This window comes from Zootoca vivipara, chromosome 11 (genome assembly GCF_965207765.1).
Source record: "Zootoca vivipara chromosome 11, rZooViv2.hap1.1, whole genome shotgun sequence".
In the NCBI taxonomy this organism is placed as follows: Eukaryota; Metazoa; Chordata; class Lepidosauria; order Squamata; family Lacertidae; genus Zootoca; species Zootoca vivipara.
This window is the reverse complement of record NC_142594.1, coordinates 27,123,676-27,150,304: the sequence shown is the minus strand read 5'-3', so window position 1 is coordinate 27,150,304 and position 26,629 is coordinate 27,123,676. Positions and strand designations below refer to the sequence as shown.

Here is a 26,629-nt window from a genome sequence, read left to right as displayed (position 1 = left end):
AAGACAGAGATAAAGAAGGAAGGAAGGAGAGGGAAAGAAAGAATAAGAACAAGAGAGAGGAAGAAAGAAAGGGAAGGGGGGGTTGCCGCCTTGATTCAGCGCCAGAAAAGAGCGCGAAGGGACCCAGGGGCAAAAAGCATTTCCCGTGCAGCGTGAGGCAGCGGGTGTCCGTTTTAGGAGAAGTGCGTAAAGCCTCAGAGTTGCACGTTCGTGAGGCTGAGCCGTTGCTGAGCTCACGTTCATGAGGCTGAGCCGCGGCAGGAGGAGGAGGAGGTGAGGCAAGAGGAGGAGGAGGTGGCGGCTTGCCGGGTCGGTGCCCGGCAGCGCCGTGCAGAGAGTCCCGAGCCTCTGGGACGCAGCAGTGCTCTGTAGCACTTTGAATCCTCCTCCTCCTCCACACGGCGCTGCTAGGTGCTTTGTCTGTGCTTCAGCAGCAGCAGCAGCAGCAGCCGTTTCCAGGCGCCGAGCCGTGGCAGGAGGAGGAGGATTCAAAGTGCTACAGAGCACTGCTGTGTCGCAGAGGCTCGGGACTCTCCGTGCGGCACTCCTTCTCCTGCTGTGGCTCGGGGCGCGCCACGCAGCGCTGCTCTGGCCGCCTTTCTACCCCCCCGGCCCCAGCTGTTTGTCGGCGCTTTGTCGGTGCGGCGCTTCAGCAGCAAGGTCCCGCTGCTGGGTCCCGCTGGCTGGGGCGCTCGGCGGGCCACATGACGAGGTCTGGCGGGCCGGATTTGGCCCCCGGGCCTTGTGTTTGACACCCGTGACCTAGGTGATTTGAAGTATGCTATGAGATGAAGGAGATGAGTCCATCACTTGGTATTATATGTCTGGATTATGTAATTCACATATACTGTAGTTGGCACTGCCAAAGATAATACCACCTATTTAAGGCAGTCATGGCCTGATTATTGTCAACTCCTTTCATACAAACAATGGTTTGTAAATAATTGAGATGTTCATCAAATTAATAGTATTGTATAATTTTAACATTACTCCAGAGCTAAGAAATAATTCAAGTTAATTGTTCTTATATATATTTTTCTGCTGCTGACATGAATATTGTAAATGTTACATGCTTCCTGAATTTTGAGTTGAGAGAGGGACGTTGACTCCAAAGAAGGCAGTCCATGTTCACTCCAGCAGCACATATACTAAAACTGGATTGATACAGCAGTAGACTCCTCCAGCAGTAGAGTTCTCTCAGCAGACACCTTTGGAATGTTTTTTTAGAAGTGCAAGATGTAACTATTTAGCTGACAATGAATTTTAAAACAAAGACACAAACAAGCACGAAATAAAAGAAGTTGCTTATTGCTATCTATTTTTTTAAAAAATAAAATGCTCTTGAAAAAAAAGAAATGCTTGACAAAACAGACTGTAAAGTTTTGCACATGTGAGCAATATGTGTAATAGCTGTTGACTTTCAGTCTGCTGAGTGACTTAAAGATCTTGTCACCAGTACAGTCAATGGGGTGCAAAAGCCTGAGGAATGTGATGCTTCAACTGAGCCAAGCAAAACAACCACTGGATTTTGGGACTCTGGTCACATCACAGACTGTCAACACAAATGGCAATGCTGCTTGGTGTCCTGTGCCAATTTTAAAAGCCAGGTTCACGAGATCAGTTTTTTAAAATTTTATTTACTTAAGTCTCAATTGTTTCCTTTATGCTAAGATGGTATGCTTTAAGAACTTAATGTTTCATAATCTAGTCTACTAGCACAGTCAAACTGATCTGTTTAAAAATGGATTTAATCCCTTTGGCTTCAGAGGACTAACCAGCATGAATCCAAGCAGTTTGGCTTAACTGGTCTGTCTGATTACAAGATGCATAAATAACATAAAGGGCTCTTCTTGGTTGCTTAATTGTTTAAAAGATGAGCAACACAGCAGAAAAACCCTGTGGACATATAGCTTCCTATTAGGGCTGAAATGCTTAGTTGATTCATTGGTAAAATTGACTGACTTTAAAACATTTTTATCAAGTAAATTAATTGGACAGCAAATTTAATACCAGTAACTTATAAAAACTGCAACTAGCAAGAACCATTTTAGGAGTCAGTTTTAATCATTACATATGCAAAAGGAATGTCATCTAAGAGGTCCTCCTCAGAGAAAGTTCTCCATTCCACCTCCCTAGGCTGCAGAGTAGTACCATAGAGAATCTCAAGGTCCCCACTAGAAGTTGACAGTAAACTCTCCATCGAGAGTTTTCAGCGGTTTCCCCATAGTAAACACAACTTATGCTCTAGCTCTTATGCAACAGCCTTAATGTAGACACTCAGTAGCACATATTTATTGGGTCTTTTCAGTATGGTAATTATTATTATTTCTTGCATCTATATTTAATTTTTACTGCTGCAGATCCCTGCTTTAAAAATTTCAAGCATAAATACAGTTTGGCAGCTCCTGGGCTGCTGGGAAGAGGCTGGGACGAGTGAATGCAAATATCTCCCTCACTCTTCCCAGCCCTGACCCAGTTCCTGGGCTGCCGGGTGGAGACTGGGGCACGAGGAGGGTGCCTGGAGACCCCCTCAATATTGGGGGCGCGCACAGCCCCCTGCCCCCACATATTGCGGGGGTGCCCTGACACCATGTCAAATATGCTTTTCACATATCTGCTGTTAAATGGCAGCAATAGAGGAGCATGATCAGCACTTTGATATGCAGGGTACGGAAATTTAATTCTTTCCCCACAACAGATTCCCAATGAAAATAGCTCCTCGAGCTTTTATTGGCACCTAATAGCTCACCTGTATAAATGAAGAAGAAAAAACACTTTAAAAAACCCACCAAGATACACAACATGCGATTCCACATCACTTTTTATCTAGTTTGGTCCTAAGTCATTCAAAAGACAACCACCAGGACTAAAAAGAAAAAGAAAAAGCTAAATAAATTAAACTGTCATTATACTTGCATACATAAAATGCTCTTCACATTCACACATTTGCAAAGTGAGTGAAGAGTCAAAAATAAAAACAAAAGCAAATGGATTACAGAATCCTTCCTGATACATTGTTAAAACTTTGGTGCATTTCCAGAAGTTGGTTTCTCAGTTGAGAACATGAAGAGTAATACGAAAGACCTGCATAAAGACAAACTGAATTACGGTAGGAAAGGAGGACAGAAATCGACAATTACCACAAAATGCACTCACACCCATCACAAAGGACTAGTGTCCTTTTGGCAAGCTAAAGGCTAAAGTTCATGGGGCCCAGCTCACAGATCAGCGTGACTGGCATGATATACTTGCCAATAAGGTATGTGCCCCAGAACACCCATTGAGCTTTCATTCAGGTGCACACTCTGCAGAAGCCACAGAACACACAGCAGAAAGAACATAACATGGCCTACAATGCTTAAGGGATTGGGCTTCAAAAACATATACACTTCCCCTGCCCTTTCTTATAGCCTTTAGGACCTGGCCATCTACCCATTCTGGTGATTTCTATATTCACTGTGAAACTTGATGTAAATTCCCTGTGTCTTTTTTCTTCTTCATTTTTTTTACTTCAGGGTTTATGTCTTACTTAAAAAAAGAGAGACCTGCTTGCAGATTGTTCAGTTTATAGTACTTAAATATTACTTTTTTTATTGGTAATTGCAGTACAGATTATGTGGTGGAAAAAAATCCATCCACTTTTTAAGGCATAAAACCAAGTTCCTGTCTTTTGTGCGGATGTTAGAAATCCCCATGGCACTTGACAAAGAAGAGTGGGAGTATTAACTCTCCAAAAATCCCTGGCTAAGTACCCAGGAATATATTCTCTTTTGTTTAAACTCCCAACACAGGAGACATAATTAGTTTGAAAGGCTGACTGCAAAGAAGCAGTTTATGAAATCACAGTAAATAAAAGGCCATTGTCTATGAGGGAGCAATACGAAAACATAATATCCTCATTTATTTTGTCATTCTTATGAACAACAACGCATTTTGATTAGTTCAGCTGAACGATTAAGCTTGAACTGCAAGAAAGGTCACTGTGAGAGAGATGATCCATCATTTACATATTATCTATCTTAAAAATACTTCTGTCTTGTAGTACATCTGTGAATATTTAAGCTTGTTCGGCAATTTGGAATGTCTGCAATGTACGCTAACTATAACATGCTTATTTGCAGGAGTGGTTTTTAAGTGTGAGAGATAAATTCTTTTCTTAAGTGGTTGGTTCCTTCTGTTTATATTTTCTGATGTGGAAACCTCTAAATCTAAGCATGTCTCCTCAGAATGCACAATTCTACCCCTTTGAAGTTTACAGCACCTCTCCGACATATCAGTTACCTCAGATGACACAGGGCTGACAGATAACAAGAACCTGAGCTACTGTGCCTAACAGAATTGATAGACATTCTCACTGGAGTTAAGGGAGTGGGGGTGAGCTTTTGTGTGCACAGATTGTTAAGACAAACACAAAATGCTGATGCCAAGAAAGGCCACCCTACAGAGCTGTGGATGGATGTTATTATTTTTAAGAAGGATCCCTCTGATGATATAACAGGGTTGACCCTGTTAGTGAGGGCTTCATAAATCTTTCTCAACTGAAGGTTCCTGGCCGTGCAGGTTGGAGGGCGGACAAAAGAATCAAAAGAGCCAGGATGTGAAGTTTCTGTACTGTTCATGTTAGGCTTGCCTGTGGGACTCTGCAATAATATAACAATAGCCAAGATTGCAAGGCACAGCTTCAGCTCAGTGCATCCTTTCAACTGCTTCTAATAACAGTTTTAATTTTAGATTCCTGGTGCTATTGTGCACTAAAGCCTTAAAATCGATACTGCCAGATGCCTTATATGCATCTCTTTTAATAATAAGCTCTAATAACATGGCTGTTTAGGATAGAATCATATGTAGATCTTGAGGGGCTCTCTATAAAGGGAGACCTTTATTATTGTGTGTTGATATGATTCTGTGAATTACACCATCTATGTTTCATACTGTAATCAGTTGCTAGATCAACTTTTGTACTTTATACAATCCTAAGGAAGTCAAAGGAAGTAAAGTGTATGCCCATAATTAGAGCTCAGAACTAATCTAAATGCTTTACTCAATGGGAAACATTGTTTCCACCAATTTATAATGGGTTTAAAAACACAGTTATCTGCTGTAATGAAAGTGCAGGTTAAAAAAATATTTTTACATTGGTACATGCTAGTCTTGGGAAAGGACATATGAGTAGTGCATACATACATTCATACAAACAAATGATCCTGTGATTCCATACTTAATATGGAAATGTCTTCTGTTAGATGGGTGAAATATAGTATACTATCAAGTAAGATGGTATCAGTCAAGATACCGTATTATCAAAATGTGGGATAAACAAAAGTAATATGAATAATAACCTTCTATTGACCAAGTACCAATTTTATGTATGATTTATTATTTTTAAAATACGTTTTGATCTACAGATATTGTCTAGAATGTAGCTTTGTGGGAGTGGGGAGACTCAATCCCCCCCCAACTTTTAACATGTTTAACAGAAGCATCAGGGAATCTGCAAAGAATCTCAAAATCCAATGCACTGTATATACAACTATAATACATATTCTGCTTTTATGATACCTAGCTTCTCTTCCAAGAATACAGGTGGTGGGAAACCAGACACAAAATAGTGCTTGTTTTATTGGTTAGCAGATAACAATTCAAGAGTCAAGATTTCCTAGACTACATGTTGCAATCCTCCTGTGATTACAGGAAAAGAAGAATGGGATAAAAAGAAGAAAATGGAGGATGTGAAACTACCGTAGTAGGAATCAGTGACCCAGGACTACTGCAGGCATAATGTTGCCCAATCTAATTCTGATAAGGGAATCAGAAGCACTGTTTAGGTTCCTACACCTTCTCTCTTCCTTCCCCTCCTCTTGAATTTCCCCATCTCTTTTCTTTCAATGGTGCAGCATCGTATTTGCATCAGCATTTTGGAGGCACAATGCTCATTCACTAGCAACAGATGAACAACACTTTTCTACGTGGCTCAGAATAGCAAACTGAAACACCTTTTAATTTGATTTAGGATGATATATCTCTTCAATCCCATGGGAGAGATGGTTGAATACAAAGTGACAGGACAAATGGAGCAAACAGGCCACTTTGCACAATTGCAAGTGCTCATGCCTTTAACCATTAAAATAGCTAAATAGCTCCACATTTTAAAGAGCTGGAAACTCCCTATTTTTTAAAAAAAGCTTTCTACAGACCTATCCATAAAACAATTTAGAGGGGGACATGAAAATTCTGTCCCTAGGATTTTTAAGCTTCTTCAGCGCTGTACTAAGTTTGTTTGGTTTTTTTCCTATTTATTTATTTATATTTATTTAACAGAAATTGGATACTGCTAAGTTGTAACAAAAATAAATCTCTAAGTGGTTTATAAACATAATTCAATTTTAAATAGCACCATTCCATCTATCCCTTGCTCCTTGTCATCTACAGCCTCAATCAGCCGCTGTTTTGGCACCAATATTTAAAATCCCCTCCTCCTCCTTGCTGACTATGCAATTCCAGTCAATCAGGGTTATCATACCCAGCATGACATCACTAAATCGTGTAACCATAGCAACACAGGCAGATGCCTTGTACTGAATTGGACCACTGGTCCATCTAGCTGAGTTCTGACTAGCAGTGATATTTCAAACGGCGGTCTCTCCCAGCCCTACCTGATGATACCAGGGATTGAATCTGGGACCTTCTGCCAGGGCCATCTTTACCTGGGGGTGCAAGGGGTGTGCGGCACCTGGGCAGCAAATTCTGTATACCTCTCATTCGGTGGCAGTGAAAAGCAATGGAGTGAAAGTCCCCGCCCCCTCCTCTGTTACTCTGTAGCATCAAATATTGCCGATGTGTCAGGAAACAAAAACTGTGTCATTGTTACAGGTGCGGGATTTCCTCTCTCCAAAAAAGCTCAACAGCTTTGAGTTCGCCCCCCCCTAAAAAAAAGGTCAACAGCTTCCCCCTACCAAAAAAAAGCTCAATAAAAGTTAATTTGGGGTCGCTGGGTGGATCTTTGCTAAAGACGGGCAGAGCAGATGGCTCTGCAACTGAGCTAAGGCTATCCCTGATGTCAGAAAATCAAGACAGACTGATGGCAGAAAACAGAGCCCTTAATCTGCACAGACATACACCTTCATCCTATTCATAGCCACTTCATGAAATTAACTAAAAATGGGTGCTTGTTTAAGGGTCTAAAGCAGGCACCCCCAAACTTCGGCCCTCCAGATGTTTTGGACTACAGTTCCCATCCTCCCCAACCACTGGTCCTGTTAGCTAGGGATCAAGGGAGTTGTAGGCCAAAACATCTGGAGGGCCGCAGTTTGGGGATGCCTGGTCTAAAGTGATTGTTTTTTGTTAAAAACACCCTCCATTTCACCTCAACACTATTTTCTACCTTCTGGATGCATCCAATCTACATGAAAAACCAGGATATGTGGCTCTCTAGGAGTTGAGAAGCTATAGTTAATATGAGTTTACACTGCTGAATAATTTACATAGGGTTGTAGTCCACTATTACCTTATAGTAGACCTACTGAAATCAATGGACCTAAATTAGTTATGCTCATTCATTTCAATGGGTCTATGATGAGTATGACTAATTTTGGATACAAACCATTACTTTTTAATATTACTTCCAATAATTTGATTGAAATGTAACCAAACAAATGGGGGGGGGGCTGAATTGGCATGGACAGGTGAGAAGTCAAGGTTTGCAGTTTGGGACATAAATAACCTGAAACATGAGAATAGACCCTAGGAAGCAAGGGGAGAGATGGCACACCTATTTCCTAATGCTGGAAAAGCACTTCTGGAAGCCAAGTCTCCAGTGAACTGAAAACAATGCACAGAGAGCGTTAAATTAGCTTCGACGGATGCAATCACCATTTCAAGACTGTGCCTCCATACTGCAAGGATTTCTTATTTGGAACCATGGTAGGTTCAGTTATAAAAATTTGCACACCTATATTTTAAAAAAGTGAGACAAACTTTCATCAAGACTACAGAGATAAAAAAAAAGGTTGTGTGTGTTTACAACTTCCTGTCAGGAGACACAGGTATACCATTGTCTTCCACAATGTAACATTATCCATCTGGCCAGAAAACATCTGGATATTTATCTTAGCTCATCATTTCCTCCTGCAAGTCCAGAAATTGTCAGTTATTTCAGCTGAGATTCAGCCCAAGGGAGAAAAGAAAAAGTTACATCCTTATTTGCCCAGGTTTTATAAACTGAACTTTACCTTTTTCCCTAGGATGCCAGTAAGTATAAATATAAGTAGTCTGAAGTCTTCTTATTGTGGTTTAACTTGATGCATTTAAACTACAAGGGCCATACAACTGATGCATTTGATTTTATTATGTAGCTAAGTTTTAAAGTCCAGCACAGACAATTCAGATACTAATGCCACTTTTTAAAATAAAGGTTACATTATTTTAAATCAGGCTTAAATTATCTCCTCCCTCAAACACACACTTCTGGGGTCCACCATTCCCCTGTAAAGCACAACTTTAGCAGAGTGAATTTTCCAAATGTTCTGGTGGGGGAAGATTAAATGGCCAAGAATTTATTTTATTTAAAAACAAAGCAGAACCAAAAATACCAAGTGGGAGGCCGACTTTGCCACCACTTGAAACAGCAGCTTATGCTGCCCTCACGGTTTGAGTGTTTCTCTCCAAATCACAGAATTATAGAACTGTAGAGAGGGGGACGCGGGTGGCACTGTGGTGTAAAACACTGAGCCTTGGGATTGCCGATCGGAAGGTCAGCGGTTCAAATCCCCGCGACAGGGTGAGCTCCCATTGTTCGGTCCCAGCTCCTGCCAATCTAGCAGTTCGAAAGCACGTCAAAGTGTAAGTAGATAAATAGGTAACGCTCTGGCGGGAAGGTAAACGGCATTTCTGTGCGCTGCTCTGGTTTCGGTGTTCCATTGCGCCAGAAGTGGCTTAGTCACGCTGGCCACATGACCCGGAAAAAACTGTCTGTAGACAAACGTCGGCTCCCTCGGCCAGTAAAACGAGATGAGCGCCGCAACCCCAGAGTTGTTCACGACTGGAGTTAACTGCCAGGGGTCCTTTACCTTTTTAGAGTTAGGAGGGACCACAAGGGTCATTTAGTCCAGCGCTCTGCAATGCAAGAATCTTTTGCCCAACATGGAGCTTCTCATGTGCAACCCTAGTTTGGAAGACTCACTCTTATCGCAACTTGCCAGACATAATGACAGATTGAGGTTTGATCAAACCAGAAAGTATTCTATCAAGCTTAGCACATAAAAGGAGGGAAGGGGGGGAAGCACATAAGTACAGTGCTTGTTCCCAATCTTTCAAACTATGGTTTAAATTTCTGAACATTAGAGGATCAGAAAATGTGACCTATGAATGCAGCCTAACAAATCAGGAGGCTTACAGGTTGGGAAATTCAGATATACCCAAATAAAAGTTGACTTTTAACAGCATCACATACGGGTTAGAAATTTTCCTCAGTAATGTTGCAAAAGTTTATTTGCTCACAGGCAACTGGGGGAAGATTAGTTCATCCAATTCATATGGTGAAACATAACAATAGGCCTTAGACCAATTCTGAAAACACCAGAATGGGTCTATTCATTCTACTGGCTATTTTTTTTTTAAAAAAAAGTGAATAGTGCAGAGGAATAAATCTGTTTTATCCATTTTTATTTTTGTATCACCTAACAAACACTCCAGTATCCTGGGGAAAACACTGCCATTCTTGAACTAAAAAGCATTTTGGCACCTTTAAAATAAAAATGTTTAGTCACTGGGGAAAGGCATCACATACTGTATTTGTATCTAACCAAGCAAAAGTTACGCAAGACTAACAAGGTAACTACAGTAGATGAGAAACCTTATACTGCCACCCTCTACAGAAAGCTTTCCCACCTTTTTTAAAAGCCTCAGAATTAGGAAAGTTAAAATAGTTGGGTCTGCTAAAATTTGAAAAGCCATCTATTAAGGTTTAGGGTGTAGGGTTGCACATTAAGGTTTTTCACAATGGCTCACATGTTCAAAGTCTCTTTTCTGGTTTGTTTGGGGGTTTTTTAGCTGAAAGCAAATTACAAAAAAAAGTTCCGTTTAGTGTAACATTAATTTTAGTTTACATTGCTGCTCTTCAACAGCTTCACATGGAATGGCTTGTCATTAAAGGGCATTGCTCTCCTGCGTCCTTTGAAAGTTTGCAAAACACAAGTAGCCATTACTGTATCTTGCCAATCTCACATGGTGCTGGATGCCCCAAACTGACTAAAAACCTCCTTTTCACTGCTGTTTTCCCACTTTGCTTGCTAGTTTAATCACTAGCAAGACAGTGGTCCTCTACCTATACAACTGCCCAAAATAGAACACTTCTGGAGAACATAACTGGAGAGTTTCCTCAGCCATAGTGTAAATATGACAATTCTCTATTCTGTGTGGCTATTACGGCACGAGATTCTTGTACCTTGCTGAATTGGCACCCATCCAGTGTAGTAGTGAGCAGGCTGTTTCAGAATGAACCATGCATGCATCCTGTCACTGCATAGTTGTGTGCTTCTTTCCCTGACAGGACCTAATCTCTTTTCTCCCCACAGGTGGGAAAGCAGCTGGGGGGAGGATTTTCAGCAGACTAATGGCAGGAAGGATAGGAGTTAAAACAACCCCCCTACTGTTCTCCCTGCTCTTGATTGCAGCCTCCTCCAAGGCTGCTTTGCATTAAAGAAACAAATCATCTGGGGAAAGAATCATGCAACCGAGTGTCACATGTAGTTTGAACCTTAAAAATCGTATTGCTTGCAATGAAATGGTCTAATTATAATTTTAAAATAGGAGTTCAACAGTGTTCTCTTCAAGGGCAGTTGTTCCCCCGCCCCCAACAAAAGTGAACAGATTTTCTTTTCCTCTCTGTCAATGCAAATTTGGTGGATAGGATTATGTGCTCAGTATGAGACGTACTTTAATAGCTTTTCATAATGGAAGTCATGGACATCTTAGTGCTGCCAATACAGTTAATGTTGTTGTTGATGAAAAATATTCCCCATCTCTCTCACACCCACACAAAGAATTTGGCTACCCCTTATGATGAATATTCCCTCCCCTTAGCATTGTCTCATCTCCCATGCACTTCCTCGTCTCCCACCCACCCCTCTCTCTAAATGAAGTCTGGAGTTCCTCCCCATAGGATTGCTGTATGTCCGATCACCTCCTTCCTCTGCTGCTTAATTCAAAAACCCTCCCAGCATTGTTCTAGCCTGATTCTGACCCCATTCCTTTTTCCATCAAAAGCGTTCTCATCCGCGGCAAGAGCCACCCCACCCTTCCACTCAGTTCAACAGCCCATCATAATTTCCTACCTGTCCTTATGGTTTTAAAGTCTGCAGCAATGTTTTCCACACATCTGAGGATTTCATAATGTTTCCCCTTTGAATAGAAATCTCTATTTCCTATCATTTGAAGGAAATACAAAAGTTCACGCTAACTCCAGAAGGGTTCACCTATAAATTTTAGGCATGTTGGCCTAAAATTATTAAATAATTTATACCCTCCTTTTCAAACCAATGTTCTGGAATGGCTTACATTTAAAGAAACATGTTAAACAATGCTGGAAATCAAATAAAAAGGTAAAGGGTCCCCTGACCATAGGTCCAGTCGTGACCAACTCTGGGGTTGCACGCTCATCTCGCATTATTGGCCGAGGGAGCCGGTGTATAGCTTCCAGGTCATGTGGCCAGCATGACAAAGCCGCTTCTGGGAAACCAGAGCAGCACACGGAAACGCCATTTACCTTCCCGCTGTAGCGGTTCCTATTTATCTACTTGCATTTTGACGTGCTTTCGAACTGCTAGGTTGGCAGGAGCTGGGACCAAGCAACGGGAGCTCACCCCGTCACAGGGATTCGAACCGCCGACCTTCTGATCAGCAAGCCCTAGGCTCAGTGGTTTAACCACAGCGCCACCTGGGTCCCGTTTTTTAGGCATGTTGGCCTAAAATTATTAAATAATTTATACCCTCCTTTTCAAACCAATGTTCTGGAATGGCTTACATTTAAAGAAACATGTTAAACAATGCTGGAAATCAAATAAGACAGTAGAAATGCACAGAGGTATTAAAAAGCAAGGTAAAAAAAAGCAAATAATGCCTGATTCCCCCCCCCCAAAAAGTTTGTCAGATCTTCATGAGAAGAGAATTTCACAATTGTGATGTCACCAAGGAGAATGCCCCATTTCTGATAACTACCAATCAGATCTTTGTGAATGGATGAGCCAGAGAGCAAATCTTAAACTACATGCAAGTTCATATGTTCCACCTCACCCCAGGCCATTTTGGACTTTAAAGGTGACTGCTAGTATTTAAAATACAAACATATATAACAGCAAATTAAATGTTTATATGGCCATTCAGTTTTAGCCCCTACCTTTCATGCTCCAGGAAGGCTGCCAATCTTTCTCATTTTTAAATTAATTTCATGTGTGTGTATATATATATGTTCATTCATCTTTGCCTTGCTAATTAAAAAGAGGAAAATATTTAAGTGCAAAATTGCTCCAAAGATTAATGGAGGTAAGGGGAAGAGATTTCTTGGCAACAGCGTGGGTACCAGGCAACCAGAAGCATAATGGGCACCCCAGCTACCTAACTCAAGAAAAGAAATAAACCTTCAAATTGAACACACTCCCACACAGGCCACGCTGCTCTCATAAGATTACATCTGGCTTCACTCTTAGGGAAATGCCAATACATTTTTGAAACTTTTTACTGGTGCATTTTAATCAAGTAAATAAAGATAATGCAACAATTTAGGGGAGTTTCACAAAATATAGTGATTTTCCATACAAGTGAAGTCCTTATCTTCACAGTGGCCCATGCTGAGGTGGAAACCTACAATCGCTTTCTCCCGCTAGAAGGCCTTGAACTATCCCCTACAGCGATGGCCCAGTGTTCCCCCAAATCAAAGACCCAATCGAACTCTCCGAGTAAAGGGAACCAAACCCCTCTGAATGGAGGATAGCCCCTGACCTGATGGATTGCCCTAGATGCGAACAGCTACACTTGGTTATTCTTCGCAGTAGTTCACTCACATAGACAAACCTTATAATTCGCAGCTTCTGGCCTGCCTGTGTCTTGCCTCTGAGGTTTCAGTCTACTTGCCTACATCCAGTCATGTCTAGCCCAAAACATTTTGCTGCCTAAAAAAAACTAATGTCCCTTCCATTCCATGAACTGAAATGGAAACATGAAATGGACTGGTATGTGAATCATACTTCTAACGCTATGGAAAGGAGAACATCCTCTACTGCAGCTGAAGACAGCTGAGGGACACAAAGCTCTGTCCTTGAACATCTCACTTCATTTCACCATTCCTCAAACAAATGCAGCAGCAGCAAGACCAGCATGTGTAATAGGAGCAGAACAATGCACACATATGCCTTCTGGCATCTGACATTTGTAGCCAGGGCTGCCTGCCTCTCAACTTTCCTGTTCCAATGGTACTGTCTGTAATGCATTGGAACAGACACCCCCAAACTCAGCCCTCCAGATGTTTAGGTATTACAACTTTCATCATACCTAGCTAACAGGACCAGTGGTCAGGGATGATGGGAAGTGTAGACCCAAAACATCTGGAGGGCCGAGTTTGGGGGTGCCTGCAAGACAAGCAGCATCACTATCAGTTCAGGAGAGTGAAAACAGCCTGCAAACATGCTGAGGGGGCGTAGCAGAGGTAGACTGTTGTCACTACTTCTCCCCAGTGTCTATTGCCCGACAGAGTCACCCTGAAGGAGCGTCTCCACCCCCATCGTTTAGCCCAGACACTGAGATCCAGCACTGAGGGCCTTCTGGCGGTTCCCTCACTGCGAGAAGCAAAGCTATAGGGAACCAGGCAGAGGGCCTTTTCGGTAGTGGCACCCGCCCTGTGGAACTGCCCTGCCATTGGAGGTCAAGGAGATAGACAACTACCTGACATTTAGAAAACACCTAAAGGCAGCCCTGTTTAGGGAAGTTTTTAATCTGTGATATTTTAATGTATTTTGATATTTGTTGGAAGCCACCCAGAGTGGGGGGGAAACCCAGCCTGATGGGCAGGGTATAAATAAATAAATAATAATAATAAATACTCTGCCTACAATTACTCTGGTCCTGAGTGACAGGATGACAGTCCCCAGGGCCAAAATGGCATTCACAGTGGAGCACTTGTTAAAGAGAAGATTAATACATTCCTGGCAGCATCAACTGAGCATGCTTTCATCAGCATCCCTTGAGATACCAAATAAAAATATACAAGAAATAAAAACAAAACAAGTCTTACCATGAGCCATACGGTGGAACCAGTAGTAACCAAAATCTACTCCTAGGAATGTCAAATACCATGTCCACGGTGAGTCCCATGGCAGTTCCAGAAGTCTATAGTTGTCCCACACATAGATGTACATTGCCAGTTCAATGGTTCTAGACAAAGCTCTGAAATTTGGAAGGCATAGTTCAGAAGAAAATTTCTGAGTTCAACATGCAGCCCAATTCTATGCACATTTATTCAGAAGAAAGTTACTCTAAAGCAAGTTGAATATGGCTTACTCCCAAGTACTAGGAGATTGTTGCTTGACTCCATGCATTCAGGGTGCATTCAGTCTTCTGTGTTATTTAACATCATATGAAACTATTGGACACAGTCATATGGGGACTTGGAGGGTGGTGTTATCAGTATGCCTATGATACACAGCTCTATCTTTCCATTCCATCAGAATCAGAAAAGGCTGTGTTGGACAAGTATGTGGAGGCAGTGACAAATGAGACAGATAAAGCTCTAAATGGCTTGGGACCCAAGAACCTAAAAGATTCCTCTCAACCATTTCAAACCCCACAATCAACAAGTGAGGCCTTTTTGGCAGTGCTGCCACCTGCATTACTCAGTTGCACCACTTTTTCAGTGATGGTTCCCCATTTGTGGAATGCCCTCTCTAGTGAGTTGTAGGTCTGCATCATTACTCATGTGCAGGAGGAATTTGAAAACATTCCAATATTTGGTGGCTGAAGAATACTGTTCCTCCCTGAGATCATTTGATGGAGTACTTTTTAAACTATAATTGTTTTAGACTGTTTTAACTGACTAAGAGTGTTTTTGTTTTTGACTTGTGCATCTGTTTTCCACCCTGGGCTCCTTCAGGAGGAAAGGCAGGATATAAATTCAGTAAATATATAAATATTGTAGAAAAGCAGTGAAAGAACACTTGCTGAAGCAATAAACACAAATTCATGAGGAATGCAAAAAAAGTGAAGATAAATTATTCAAAATCAAATCAACAGGGCCCTATCAAACTGAATCTACAGAAGCAGTGACCCAATGAGCAGAGGCAATATTAAAGAGTAAAAAAATGACAAGCAAAACAAATAAATGCAGTCTGCAGTATTAGATGGCTGCTCTTGTGGTTCTGGGGTCTTAAACTGACCCCAAATCACCTGATTCATCTAGCTACAAAGAATCACTATGATCAAAGTGTGTTAACACTAAACTATTGTTTGGGAAATGCATTGGCAATGTTTCCTGGTTACAATTCCAAAAGCCAAAAAGAATTCAGAAAGAGAATGAGAGGACCCTCTTTCACCTCTGGCTGTCATAGTCCACCTGTGTCTCACTCATAGCCCTCCAACAGCTGTCCTGATTTTCCACTCAAGATATCTGTTTAACTTCACTTTGGCAGTTGATGGACCGAGAATTTCCATGCAACTTTCAATGGTAGGTGAACCTGCCATTTTCTAAGGCAAAACACCTGGAAGATGTTTAATTTTCATAAAAGTCCTGTTCTTCAGATATTGTTAAAGATGATTTTATATGACCAACCATATTTTTACAATTTATAGCATGAGGCATTCGCAAGTCTTAGCTTAAATTCTTAATCATACAGACAACTGGCGAGAAGAGAACCAATGCTAGTCTAAAGGGAACAAAAAAAAAGTATTTTCAACATCATTTCACTGCCCAGGAAATGAAAAGGGGGGGGGAGGGGATCCAGCAACACAATGTTAACATTTATTGGCCACTATCCAGTGAATAGTTACATGGACTTAAGCACCACTGAATCAAAAGGGCTTAAGAGTGCCTGACTCTGTGTTGGATTGTGGCCACTGGATACTGTTTTCTCACTTTGGCCTTGTTAATAAAAGAAATGTAATGCTTTTGCAGCATATCCAGAAATATGAACAGATACTTTTCCTCCATTTTTATGAACTTTCATTTTGCCCTTGAGTCCTTTTTTCCATGGGTTGTAGCCAGAGTGTAAAATTCAGACTAACTGCAAAGAAATGATTTTGTTTTATTTTTAAAAGTCACGCAAGTAAATTCTGCATATTTTTCATTCATCATTGGATTACAAAAAAATGAAACATAATAGCTAGAATTGTAAAAATAATTGATTGTATCACAAAAAGCATCAGCAGTTACTTATGTCTTTTTGGATATTTTATGAAAGCCAACAACCTAGCAGTTATTTAATGCCTACTCTCTTTTTTCCAGAAACAAAAAACCTTCCACTCCCCCCTTCGATAAGGGTTTCAAGAAAAAAAATGGAGGCTAATTAAGTTGATTATTTATCTGGAACTAAACTCTTTTACGTAAATGGCACTTGCTCCAAGAAAGATGGTTAAAATCAGAAGCTCTGACAAATTTTCATTGCAAAATAGGAGGAAATTCACTAACATTCCAACTTGGCTTTAATTTCTACCTGTTTCGGAGTAATGTAGCCTTATATGTGATTCTGCAAACGCTTAGATAAATAATGTCTGAAAAATCCATAAATTGCTATCTAGTTTTGTGGAATAAAGGAAAGGGAGCTACTAGGAAACGTTGGATCTTCAAAGACTAAAATCCAGAAGATACCTTATTACACAGATAAAATATGAGATAGGAAATCCACTTATAACAAGGGGGCGCCAACCTTTTTCGATTAAGTGTGCACATTGTGAATCTTGTGTCTGCTGTGGGGCACAAAACGGCTGCCATGGAGAGCACGGCATAACACAGAATTAAAAAGACAGCCGCCCTTTAACAAATTATGCTTACCATGTTTACGTATGTTCTGCTGGTTCCGATTATGAAGCGAAATCTCGCTCTTGCACTCTCTCTCTCTCTCTCTCACACACACACACACACACTGTTCTCGTCTAATAACAACAGACAGCATTCCTCAGCACAAGGGAAATATAATATTTAATAAAATGTATATACCTCTTGATTGTAAAAACAAAACAAAACCCTCAATGTGGTTTACAAAGATACAAGCTGGCCACACCAATTGAAATTGCTTAGAAGTCACCAGCACACACCATAATTAAGTCTGCAGACTTACTTTAAAATTGTAATTTACATTTCTCCATGGGAAAACGACTAGAAAATGTAAAATAACAAGATTTCCTAATGTTTTCTCTACGAAAAAGGAGGGAGAAGCAGCAGCCTTTGGAAACCTCAGGTTGAAAAAGGAAAAGAGCTTGCCTGCAATCTAAAATCCCCTCTTTATTTTTTGGAAAGTTGCCAGCTCTTGAGCTGACAACCAATTTATTACTCTGTCAACCAACTTATTAGAGTTGACACAAATCGAGTTGAAATATGCTTGACATGCTAGAGTCAGGGCTTTTTCTCCCTTTTCACACTCCAATACAAAGCCAAACTTTCCGCAAGGTGGCGGAAAGGGGAAGGAAGGAGCGGGAGTTCTATTCCCTGACTTCGCTCAGGAAGACAAATATGATCCACTTCTACCCTCAATATGCAAAACTGGCTATAAAGTAACCTTAGGCTAAGAGCAATTCACAAAAATTGCAGTTTTGAAGACTATTAGCAGACCCTAGTAAATGCTTCCTTATTGTTATTTTAAATCTGTGCTGTTTCCCTTAAAAATAAAAAAGCTCCAACCAGCACAAAAGTATGTACCAATTTTTTCAATGGGATATACTCCAAAGTAAGTGTATAAAGAATTGCAGCCCTTATAGGTTAAATGAATTTCAGCTATTTAAAAAATGAATATGGAACAGCTGCATAATTTTAAAGGTTATCAACAAAGGAAGATGTAGAATCACACATAATAAAAATTCCAATAGGAATCTCCCCTCTTTCTGTAGTCAATACAGTGTGGAGAGTTATATTAAATTGACAGCATTAACTATATCTTGTTCTGGTTTTAGAAATGGAAATCTTCATTGCAGGCATGGCTAAAAAAACCAATATTAAGTGTACAGGCTATATACAAAAGTATATTGGCAAACCAACTGAAAAGTATTTTCTGACACTTCATTGCAGGCTGCAATCCTTTATTTTTCCATGGAAGTTCATTCCTTTCAAATAAATGAGACTTGAGTTTAGGAGTTATTGTGAACATTTAATTGTACTTCTTAATTTCATGGGGGGGAAATTAACCAATATAAGAAATAATGCATGAACTGTAGGTGATATTCATATCTAGCATATATATACCAGTAGTTATTTCAGGAGAAATGATTATTGTTTTGCTTGGTTCACTGAAAACTTTTCAAGACTTAATGCAAGTTTTATTTGTAATTTTTTTAGTGTCTAGGTTTTCAGAACTATCTACAAGCAAGAATTTGATATGATTGGCAACCCTCTACTTACAGAAGGGAACAGCTTCATCGAGTTCAGTGAGACTTATTCACAAGAACTGAGCTTGAAGGTTTCAATCCCAAGTTTCCATTTCTAAAGTGATTTTAACAAACTTTAAAGTTTTACATTTACATGAATTTTAAATGTCTCTTATATTATCCTTAAGCAATTTACTATGCTTCTTTGTTTTTGTTCAATTCTTACTTGGAAGCAATTCCCACTGTGTCCAATAGACCTTACTTACTATAAGTTTTTAGGATTGCAGCCGCAATATTCTTCCCCCTTTTAAGAGAATTTAAAAGTTGCCTTACATACAGTACTTAAATTTTAAATCCATGGCTTCAAGTTTCTTCACAGCAACTAAAAAGGTATTCTGATTATATGTCTGAAGATCTGTTCCAACCACAGTTTTGATGTATTGCAAGTCACCATTTTAATACTAATCACATGCTTTCCGAGGAAGTGGGAAACTTTCTCCTGTTAGCCGAGAAGATGAAAATTAGTCCCTAGGAGAGGATATCATCAATAGTGCGTTAATCTAACCCTCAGCTGTTAATGATTTACACTACTATTTCCCCAGATACAGTGAACTCTGCTGAAATATTATTTTAACAGTTTCTGTCAAACTTCCTTACTATGTATTTGTTGCCGGGGGCGGGGGGGGGGAGGAGGCTGCCTGAAGCTCTAATGGAAGGAACTTGCTATTTTTTGTTTGCTTGCTTTTTAGGATAAAAAATGACAAAGGAATGTTTTAATTTTTAATCCTGTTAGCTTTCCCCCTCTGGTATTCATAACTCATCTAGAACAAGGGATAATGTTTGGTCAACTGTTTAATACAGGGATGGGGAACTTCTGGTCCTCCAGATGTTGCTGGACTACAACTCCCGTTATCCCTAACCATTGGCCAAGCTGGCTGGGGCTGAAGGAAGCTGGAGTCCAAAAACAACTGCAGGGCCATAGGCTCCCTGTATCAAACCATGACTTGTGCATAGCAAGCACAAATCAATTTGCTGGTTCAGATGTAAGGTCAACTATGAACTAAAGTAGTAGTACCTAATTTGAACAAAGCATGCAAGGAAAGCAGCATATGGAACGTGTGCAGAGGAAGGCAACCAAGATGATCAAGGGTCTGGAAATCAAGCCTTAGGAGGGATGGTTGAGGGAGCTGGGTATGTTAACCTGGAAAAGGGGAGACTGAGAAGAGAAATTATAGTCATCTTCAAATGTCTAAAGAGTTGTCACACATGGAAGGGGCAACAAGCTTGTTTCCTCCTGCTCCGGAGACTAGGAACCAAACCAATGGATTCCAGTTACAAGAAAGGAGATTCTGACTAACCACCAGGACTTTCTGACAATAAGACTGTTCGACAGTGGAATGGATTCCTTCGGAAAGCTTTCAGCACATGCCAGAACTGCATTACTGTTGGTGCATGATTTATTTCTAGAGCAAGACCATTCCAGAAGTCAATACCATCACAAAGAAATCCCTTTTCCTCATTAATGCCGGATGGATGTCTGCAGGCTGTGGCCCAACAGGAGGCCTCTGTAGATGAACTTAGTGACTAGACAGATATGTGTTGGAAGAAGGTGTTTGCTCAGATAACCCGGGCCCTAGTTATTTAGGGTCTTTTAAGTTAATATCTTAAACAAGTAAAAACCTTAAACCTTAAACTAGGGTCAGCTGCAAATCTGGACACTGGTACAGTTCTTTTAACAATGGTGTTACATGGCCATGGCCAGACACATCACTCAGCAACCCAGCTGCTACATTCTGCACTAACTGCAGCTTCAAATATTCAGGGAAGCCCCGCATAGACTATTGCAGTAATATAGTCTCAAGGATACCAATGCAGCCAGTTCATTGTAGCCAAAGTTGATAAAAAGCAGCCCTCACCATTGCAACCACAGGAGCTTCCAGCAACAACGATGGATCCCCCATGGCAGGCATTTTGTGTCATGCCATGTCCTCCATGATAGCCATGTTGTGACTGGCAATCACAGCACTTTCTCAAAATTCAAAATGTGCCCAATGGTCCAAAAAGGTTATCAACCCCTGATTTAGTCTAGCCTATTTAGTCGTTTACAAATACTTTCAGATGCAGATGTGGCAAACCAGTTCCTGCAAAACTGCATATTGTATTAACAGTTGCATGCCTCAATGGCCTAGTCTGTATGTTACATTAACCCATAATAAAATAAACTTTGGTTTAATGTGCTCACTGCTTAAGCAGTAGGTGCTTCGCTCCTTCCACACTCCTGGCGCTGCTGCGCTGCCAAGAAGCAAACTATGGTCTGGCTTAACACTACATCCAAACACAGGCTCATAGTTTGTTTCTGTCCAAACAAAACATGAGCAGTAGTCAAGGTCTGTTTTTAGCGTACGACAAGTGGAGAAGAATAAACCACAAGCCTAGCTTTGGATTGTTTCCTTGCAGTGCAGTGGCAGCAGCAGGAGAAGCTAAATGCCTACAATTTCACACTGTACTTTCACATCCAACCCAAGCTACTAGCTTTTTTGTGTTAGTGAAGGTAGTATTTGCTATAGGGGATTATTTCCCCCTAAACATGAATCAGCCAAACAACGCAACTGAGAGGACTCACTCTGGAAGTCGAGACAGGACCCCTGCAGAGAGACACGCTATGCTGTCATTGACCCGAGCTGATGATCCCTTCTGAGCCCACTTAACAATAAACTCTAGAAGAATCAGGGTAATGAACCATGGAGTTGCCTAAAATGAAAAAGAAACACAAAAACAAGATAGTCAATAATAAAAGACAACAGAGTGCTTATTTTCTAGTAAAGATTTAAACTTGAAAACACATTATTTTTGCTATCATCGCATCTGCATATTGTAAAAATGACATGCTTGGATAAGCATTACACATTCTTACAAGTGATGATGACAACACAATTCTGTTCTCTTTTGTTTAGGAACACATCCCATTCAACTCGGTCTAATTTACGCTCAAGTTAGCATCATAAAGGATCATATATAAGCTACCTCTGTGCCATGTAGTTTTGCAGGAATATTGTTGTTGGTTGATTTTTTTAAATTTTGTATTACATCAAAAACTCAGTAACAATGTATTTTCAGTACAGACAATTCACACATATAGCTGAGTCATCTAGAGACAGGAGATCAAGTGGAGTGTCTGAATGTGTGAAACCAATCCTAACTTGAACATGACATTTATGAAGCAAATGGTATTTTAAAAACATGTCAACTTTCAATATTTTACACTGTTAAAAACTCCTCTGAAGCAAAAGACTTTATCGGTGTATTGTTTCTGAATCAACTGTATTTAGAGCTGGTGGTTCATAGGTACTTCAGTTATTCCACACTGCAAGCTATACTGCTGAGGCTGAGTAGACTCAGGGATCTAATTTTCCACAAAAGTTCATAGCAGATGTAGAATTTAGGTTCCCATATCCAAATCTCATTCTAGGAGAGGAGAGGATCATACATGATGCTATCACTCCCAACGGCCACACTCTCAACTCAATGTGCGTATAGATCCTACTATTCATATATTTCACGTTTTCTAGTGACTAAGAACCCTGGAAAAGCAGGTTTGAATTTACAAATAGGCCATTGATCCAGCTCACCCACTGTTGGGTGGCGTATGACTGGCAGCAGCTTCCCAAGATCTCAGACAGGGAACTTTCCCAAGCCCTTACCCTTTAACATTTTTTTCTCCTTTCATGGGGAAACTGAATCCCCATTGCAGAATGTCATTCCTGAACTAGGACTGGTGTAGATAAATGATATAGTGAGATGAGAGAGCAAGCTATCTGGTGAGCAGGGGTGGATGGGAAGATCACTACCTTCTCCTACTCATCAGATCAACCTGCAGGGGGATGTGGTAAGGTGGATGAAGTCTGCCTGCATGTTGCATGTTGCATGAAAGAGAAAACATCTGCATGTGACCACCCTTTCTGCTCTGTGCCTGCCTGTGTGTGTGCAGTGTGCAGTGCAGTGTGCATATGTGTACACACACATGTGTTGCCCATGCAGCGCTTCAAAAAGATATCCTCCATTCCTCATACATCTCTTGGGCCAAGAGAATGTTAGCTACTACTACTTTAAGTAACCATGTCAGGATCTAGAGACATTAATGTAAATCATGTGTTCTACTACTATGGGACCTTATCTATAGCCCGTTTCAATCTGAAAAGTGCTTCTATTTCAGGGCAACAACAGTACATAAAAGTGCAACTGTATATGAATATACAGCAATTAGCATTGCTTCCCACCTGGGGATGTAATTGCAAACCAATAGTCCAATCTTATCGGTGGGCTAGTCCTAAACTACTGTAACTTTTATTCAGAGCAGACCCACTGAAATTAATGGTCATGACTTATGCCCATTAATTTCAGTGGGTCTACTCCAAGTAAAGATTAACTTTACCCAGGCTTTTGACACTTGAGATATAAATATTTTAGGACCTACCTTATTTCTGTGCTTGTAAGTTGTTTTAAAGCAGGGACATCCAACTCCCAATAGACTGTGATCTACTCACAGTGTAAAAAAACTGGTAGTGATCTACCCATTGTTGTTGGATGGATCAAAGTTGTTGAGCTTTTTGGGGGAAGCCAAGGTGGTTGAGCTTTTTTTAGGGAGCAAATGAATGAATGGAACTGAATATATGAATGAATGGAACTAAATGAGCATTGTGATATACACAGAACATAATCAAAAGTTGATTATATAAAACAGTTGAGGGTCCTGAATCCCCAGTCCGGTAGTGGAACTTAATCTGATGGCCCACTTTTTTTGCTAGGAAGCAAAAGTTGCTGAGCTTTTTTGGAAAGCCCAAGTTGTAGAGCTTTTTTTGGGGGGGGGGGTAGATCACTGAGTGGCCAGAGATCTACCAGGAACACCCTATGATCTACCAATAGATCACGATCTACCTGTTGGACGTGCCTGTTTTAAAGTATTTTTAATGTTGTGTTTTAATGTTGTATCCTGGGACTTTGGGGTGAAGGCGAGGTAAACAGTAATAATACTTTCTCCCCAGCATTCACTCAACACTTGGTATTAAAATGCCAGTCCATGTTTGTTTCCCCATTTTATTTGGGCTTCCTCAGAATTTCCTAGATCATTCTTATTGAAACCTGGTGCCAACCAGCTCTCTGCAACGTTAAGCTCCAATTCATTTCAGGCCACAGTCAGGGCCTGGAACACAGGAAGCTGCCTTAGGCCCAGTCAGAAGAGTGGGTTGCCTAGCATGGGCGAAGCCATTGAAAAGCATTCAAAGTACTCAAATAACTGAGGTTTTCCCCCCAACCAACCAAACATTACGGGGTGGTGGTGGTATTTTTTTACCTGTGATTTCCCCACAAAACGTCGTCAACTTTAGGGGGTGACCCGACTGTCTTCCTCAACAAAAATCCTGGCTACACCCATGCTGCCTACGGTATATCAGTATTGTCTGCCCTGTTCAAAGGTTTCGGACATGGGAGTCTCTCCCAGTCCCTACCTGGAGATGCCGAGGACTGAACCTGGGGCCTTTTTACATGCAAAGTGTGTACCATAGGCACCGGTGCCAACTTGAATAAAATACTGGGGGGGGGCACGTAATCCCCACCCTGAAAAATAGATAAGACACCATGTGAACAGCAATGCCCAGGGCTCCCCCCCTGCACCATTTTTTTCTGGAAGGCGCCATTGCCATTCTAAGGGAACAAGGGAGAAATCTGGACCCTCTTTTTCTAGGAAAATGGTGCTGGCGATGTCCATTAATTGGGGTGGGGGGCTCAAATATTTTATTGGGGGGGGCAAAGACACATAGGTCCCCTGGCTCCTAGGGCCCCAGGGCTGCCCCACACGAAACAGAACAGTTCCGCCAGCACTCCCCCCCAAAAAAGCCTTTTTTCCTCCTCAACCCTGAGGAGGAAGCCCAAGAGCAGTTTCCAGGACGTGTGTTCCACAGCCCAAAACACAGCAGGCCACCGCCGTTGCTGCCTTGGGGTTCGAGCGTAGTGGGGGGAGGGGAAGAGATGGGCAGCAGTTAATCCCCCTCAGGTAAAAAAGCCAAGTGAGGCCGAGGCCGCCGCCTTCTCCTCCGGGCTGCGCTTGGCTCACCTTGTCCACGTAATCGGGCACCTCCTCGACGGCGCGGAAGGAGCTCTCGTTGGGCGTGAGGGCGTAGAAGAGGCCGCGGAGCTGCTGGGAGGCGGGGAGCGCCCGCTGAGGGGCGGCGGGCGAAGAAGCCGCCATAGCTTGGCTGCGCTCGCCTTGTTTGTGCAGCTGCTGCTGACAACGACGTCGACCGCCTTTTCCCCCCTCTCTCTCTCTCCTGAGGAGAGGCGCGAGCCCACGGCGAAGAGCAGAGAGGATATTAGCCCGGCGCTCCCTTCTTTCCTTCAGGGGAAAGTTCAACTTATTGTGGGTGGGGAGGAGAGAGAGCGTCTTTCCTCGCTGGCCTTTGGGGATAGTTTCAAGGCCGCAGCCAGCGCGCTCCCTACGCCACCGGTTTAGGCAAACAACCTGTGGGAAGTAGATCGATGAACTGCGCGAGTTAAGCGAGCTCTGCGGCTTCTCGAACCAGGCCAGCAGCGAGTGACCCATTAGTTTAGGGGCGGATCCGTATCTCGTTAACGAAAGTTTACCGCCACCCTCGCTTTCTTGCTGCGAGGTTGCAGCGGGATTGCCCAGGTTCCTCCCGGGAAACTAGGCACAAGGGAGGCGAGGGACGGCTTCTCTGACACACCTGAACAACTTTTCAGTCTTCTTTGGAGGGGCGCGCAGCAGCAGCATCACTTTTTGTTCTGCCACCCACGCTGGCCTTCCAGGCACATACATACTTCTTTGGGAATCACTCGTAGCTGAGTAAGATTGTCTTCCATAAACACGGTTTTAACAATGACTGTTGAGGCCAATTCTGGATCCACATGTCCTTCCACATTGGGGACATAGGTTTCCGGGCGGGAGTTGATCACGGTGATGGTTTGCCAAACGTGCCTTCCTCTTAGCTCGTTTCTTTCTTTCCTCCTGAGTTCGTGCTTCTTCAAAGTCCACAACACCGTTGGTAAAGGCTGTTCTGCAGTTGGAGTGCTGGCAGGCAAGTGTTTCCCAATTGTTAGTGTGTATACTACATTAAAAAAAAATACAATCATTTCCTGGGCCTATCTCTCCTGATTCCACCTCCTTTATTTATTTGCATTCTAATAGGCAGTTCTTTTGGTGCGCTAGTGCAGGCATAGGCAAACTTGGCCCTCCAGCTGTTTTGGGACTACAACTCCCATCATCCCTAGCTAACAGGACCAGTGGTCAGGGATGATGGGAGTTGTAGTCCCAAAACATCTGGAGGGTTTGAAGCGCTAATGGTTAATCCCCCACCAGGCATCACCTAACAAAGGAATTCACCTGACTTCATCCACACTTGTCGATTGACGAGGATTTAAGACAGGACTTTCTTCTTATTTATTCAATTTGTACACGAACTCACACTTAGGACATCGTTAGTATGCAAATTCTATAAATAATGATAATAATAACTGCCCTATACCTTCAGGTTAATTAACTCTTCACATACTAATTGCGGGTGCTCAGGTGTAGGTCCGCACATCCCAATACACCTTGATCTCCATTACATTCGCCTGCGCTGGGCCGGTTGCTGCAACAATGACTAGCAATGGAAAGCAAGTGGGGGTGGGGGTGCCAAATTTTGGTGTCGCACAGGGCACAGCTGAAATTTTGAAGCCTAAAGTCTGCCACAGACGCCTGCATCCTGTAGCGAAATAGGGTGACACTGTAGCATTGCCAGTTTTGTTTTGTTTTTGAGAGGCACTGTAGCTGCAACAATAACAACTACAAAAAGCTTTAATTTGTTACATTACAAAGACAGTGTATTCTAAGGTCACTTCCAGACTGCTGTTTATTTAGCATTCCGATTTGTTTGCACAAAGTTTGCAGGGAGGGTTATATAATGTCCCTGTTTATTGACCATTCGTTCTGATTTGTGGGAGAAATTATAAGATACTGCATCAAGCAATTTCAGTGCACAATTTCTAGTGCATTTCCCCATCAATTTCTTTGCTTCAAAAA

The 26,629-nt window shown here is 41.7% G+C and overlaps 1 protein-coding gene across 2 annotated transcripts in view; it reads right to left on the bottom strand.

The window, feature by feature from the left end:
- Positions 1 to 25,269, bottom strand: part of AGMO (alkylglycerol monooxygenase) — a 121,928-nt gene extending 96,659 nt beyond the window's left edge. Inside the window, exons 1-3 of one of the 2 annotated variants that reach the window (XM_035130283.3) lie at positions 24,665 to 25,269; positions 21,179 to 21,306; positions 14,282 to 14,433 (exon numbers count right to left, since the gene is read on the bottom strand). In XM_035130283.3, coding sequence (XP_034986174.2) covers positions 14,282 to 14,433; positions 21,179 to 21,306; positions 24,665 to 25,150 — 766 coding nt within the window. In that variant the 5' untranslated portion in view covers positions 25,151 to 25,269. The remainder of the gene's footprint in view (positions 1 to 14,281; positions 14,434 to 21,178; positions 21,307 to 24,664) is intronic. The other variant, XM_035130284.3, reaches the window with a different exon arrangement.
- Between the last annotated feature and the right edge of the window lie 1,360 nt (positions 25,270 to 26,629).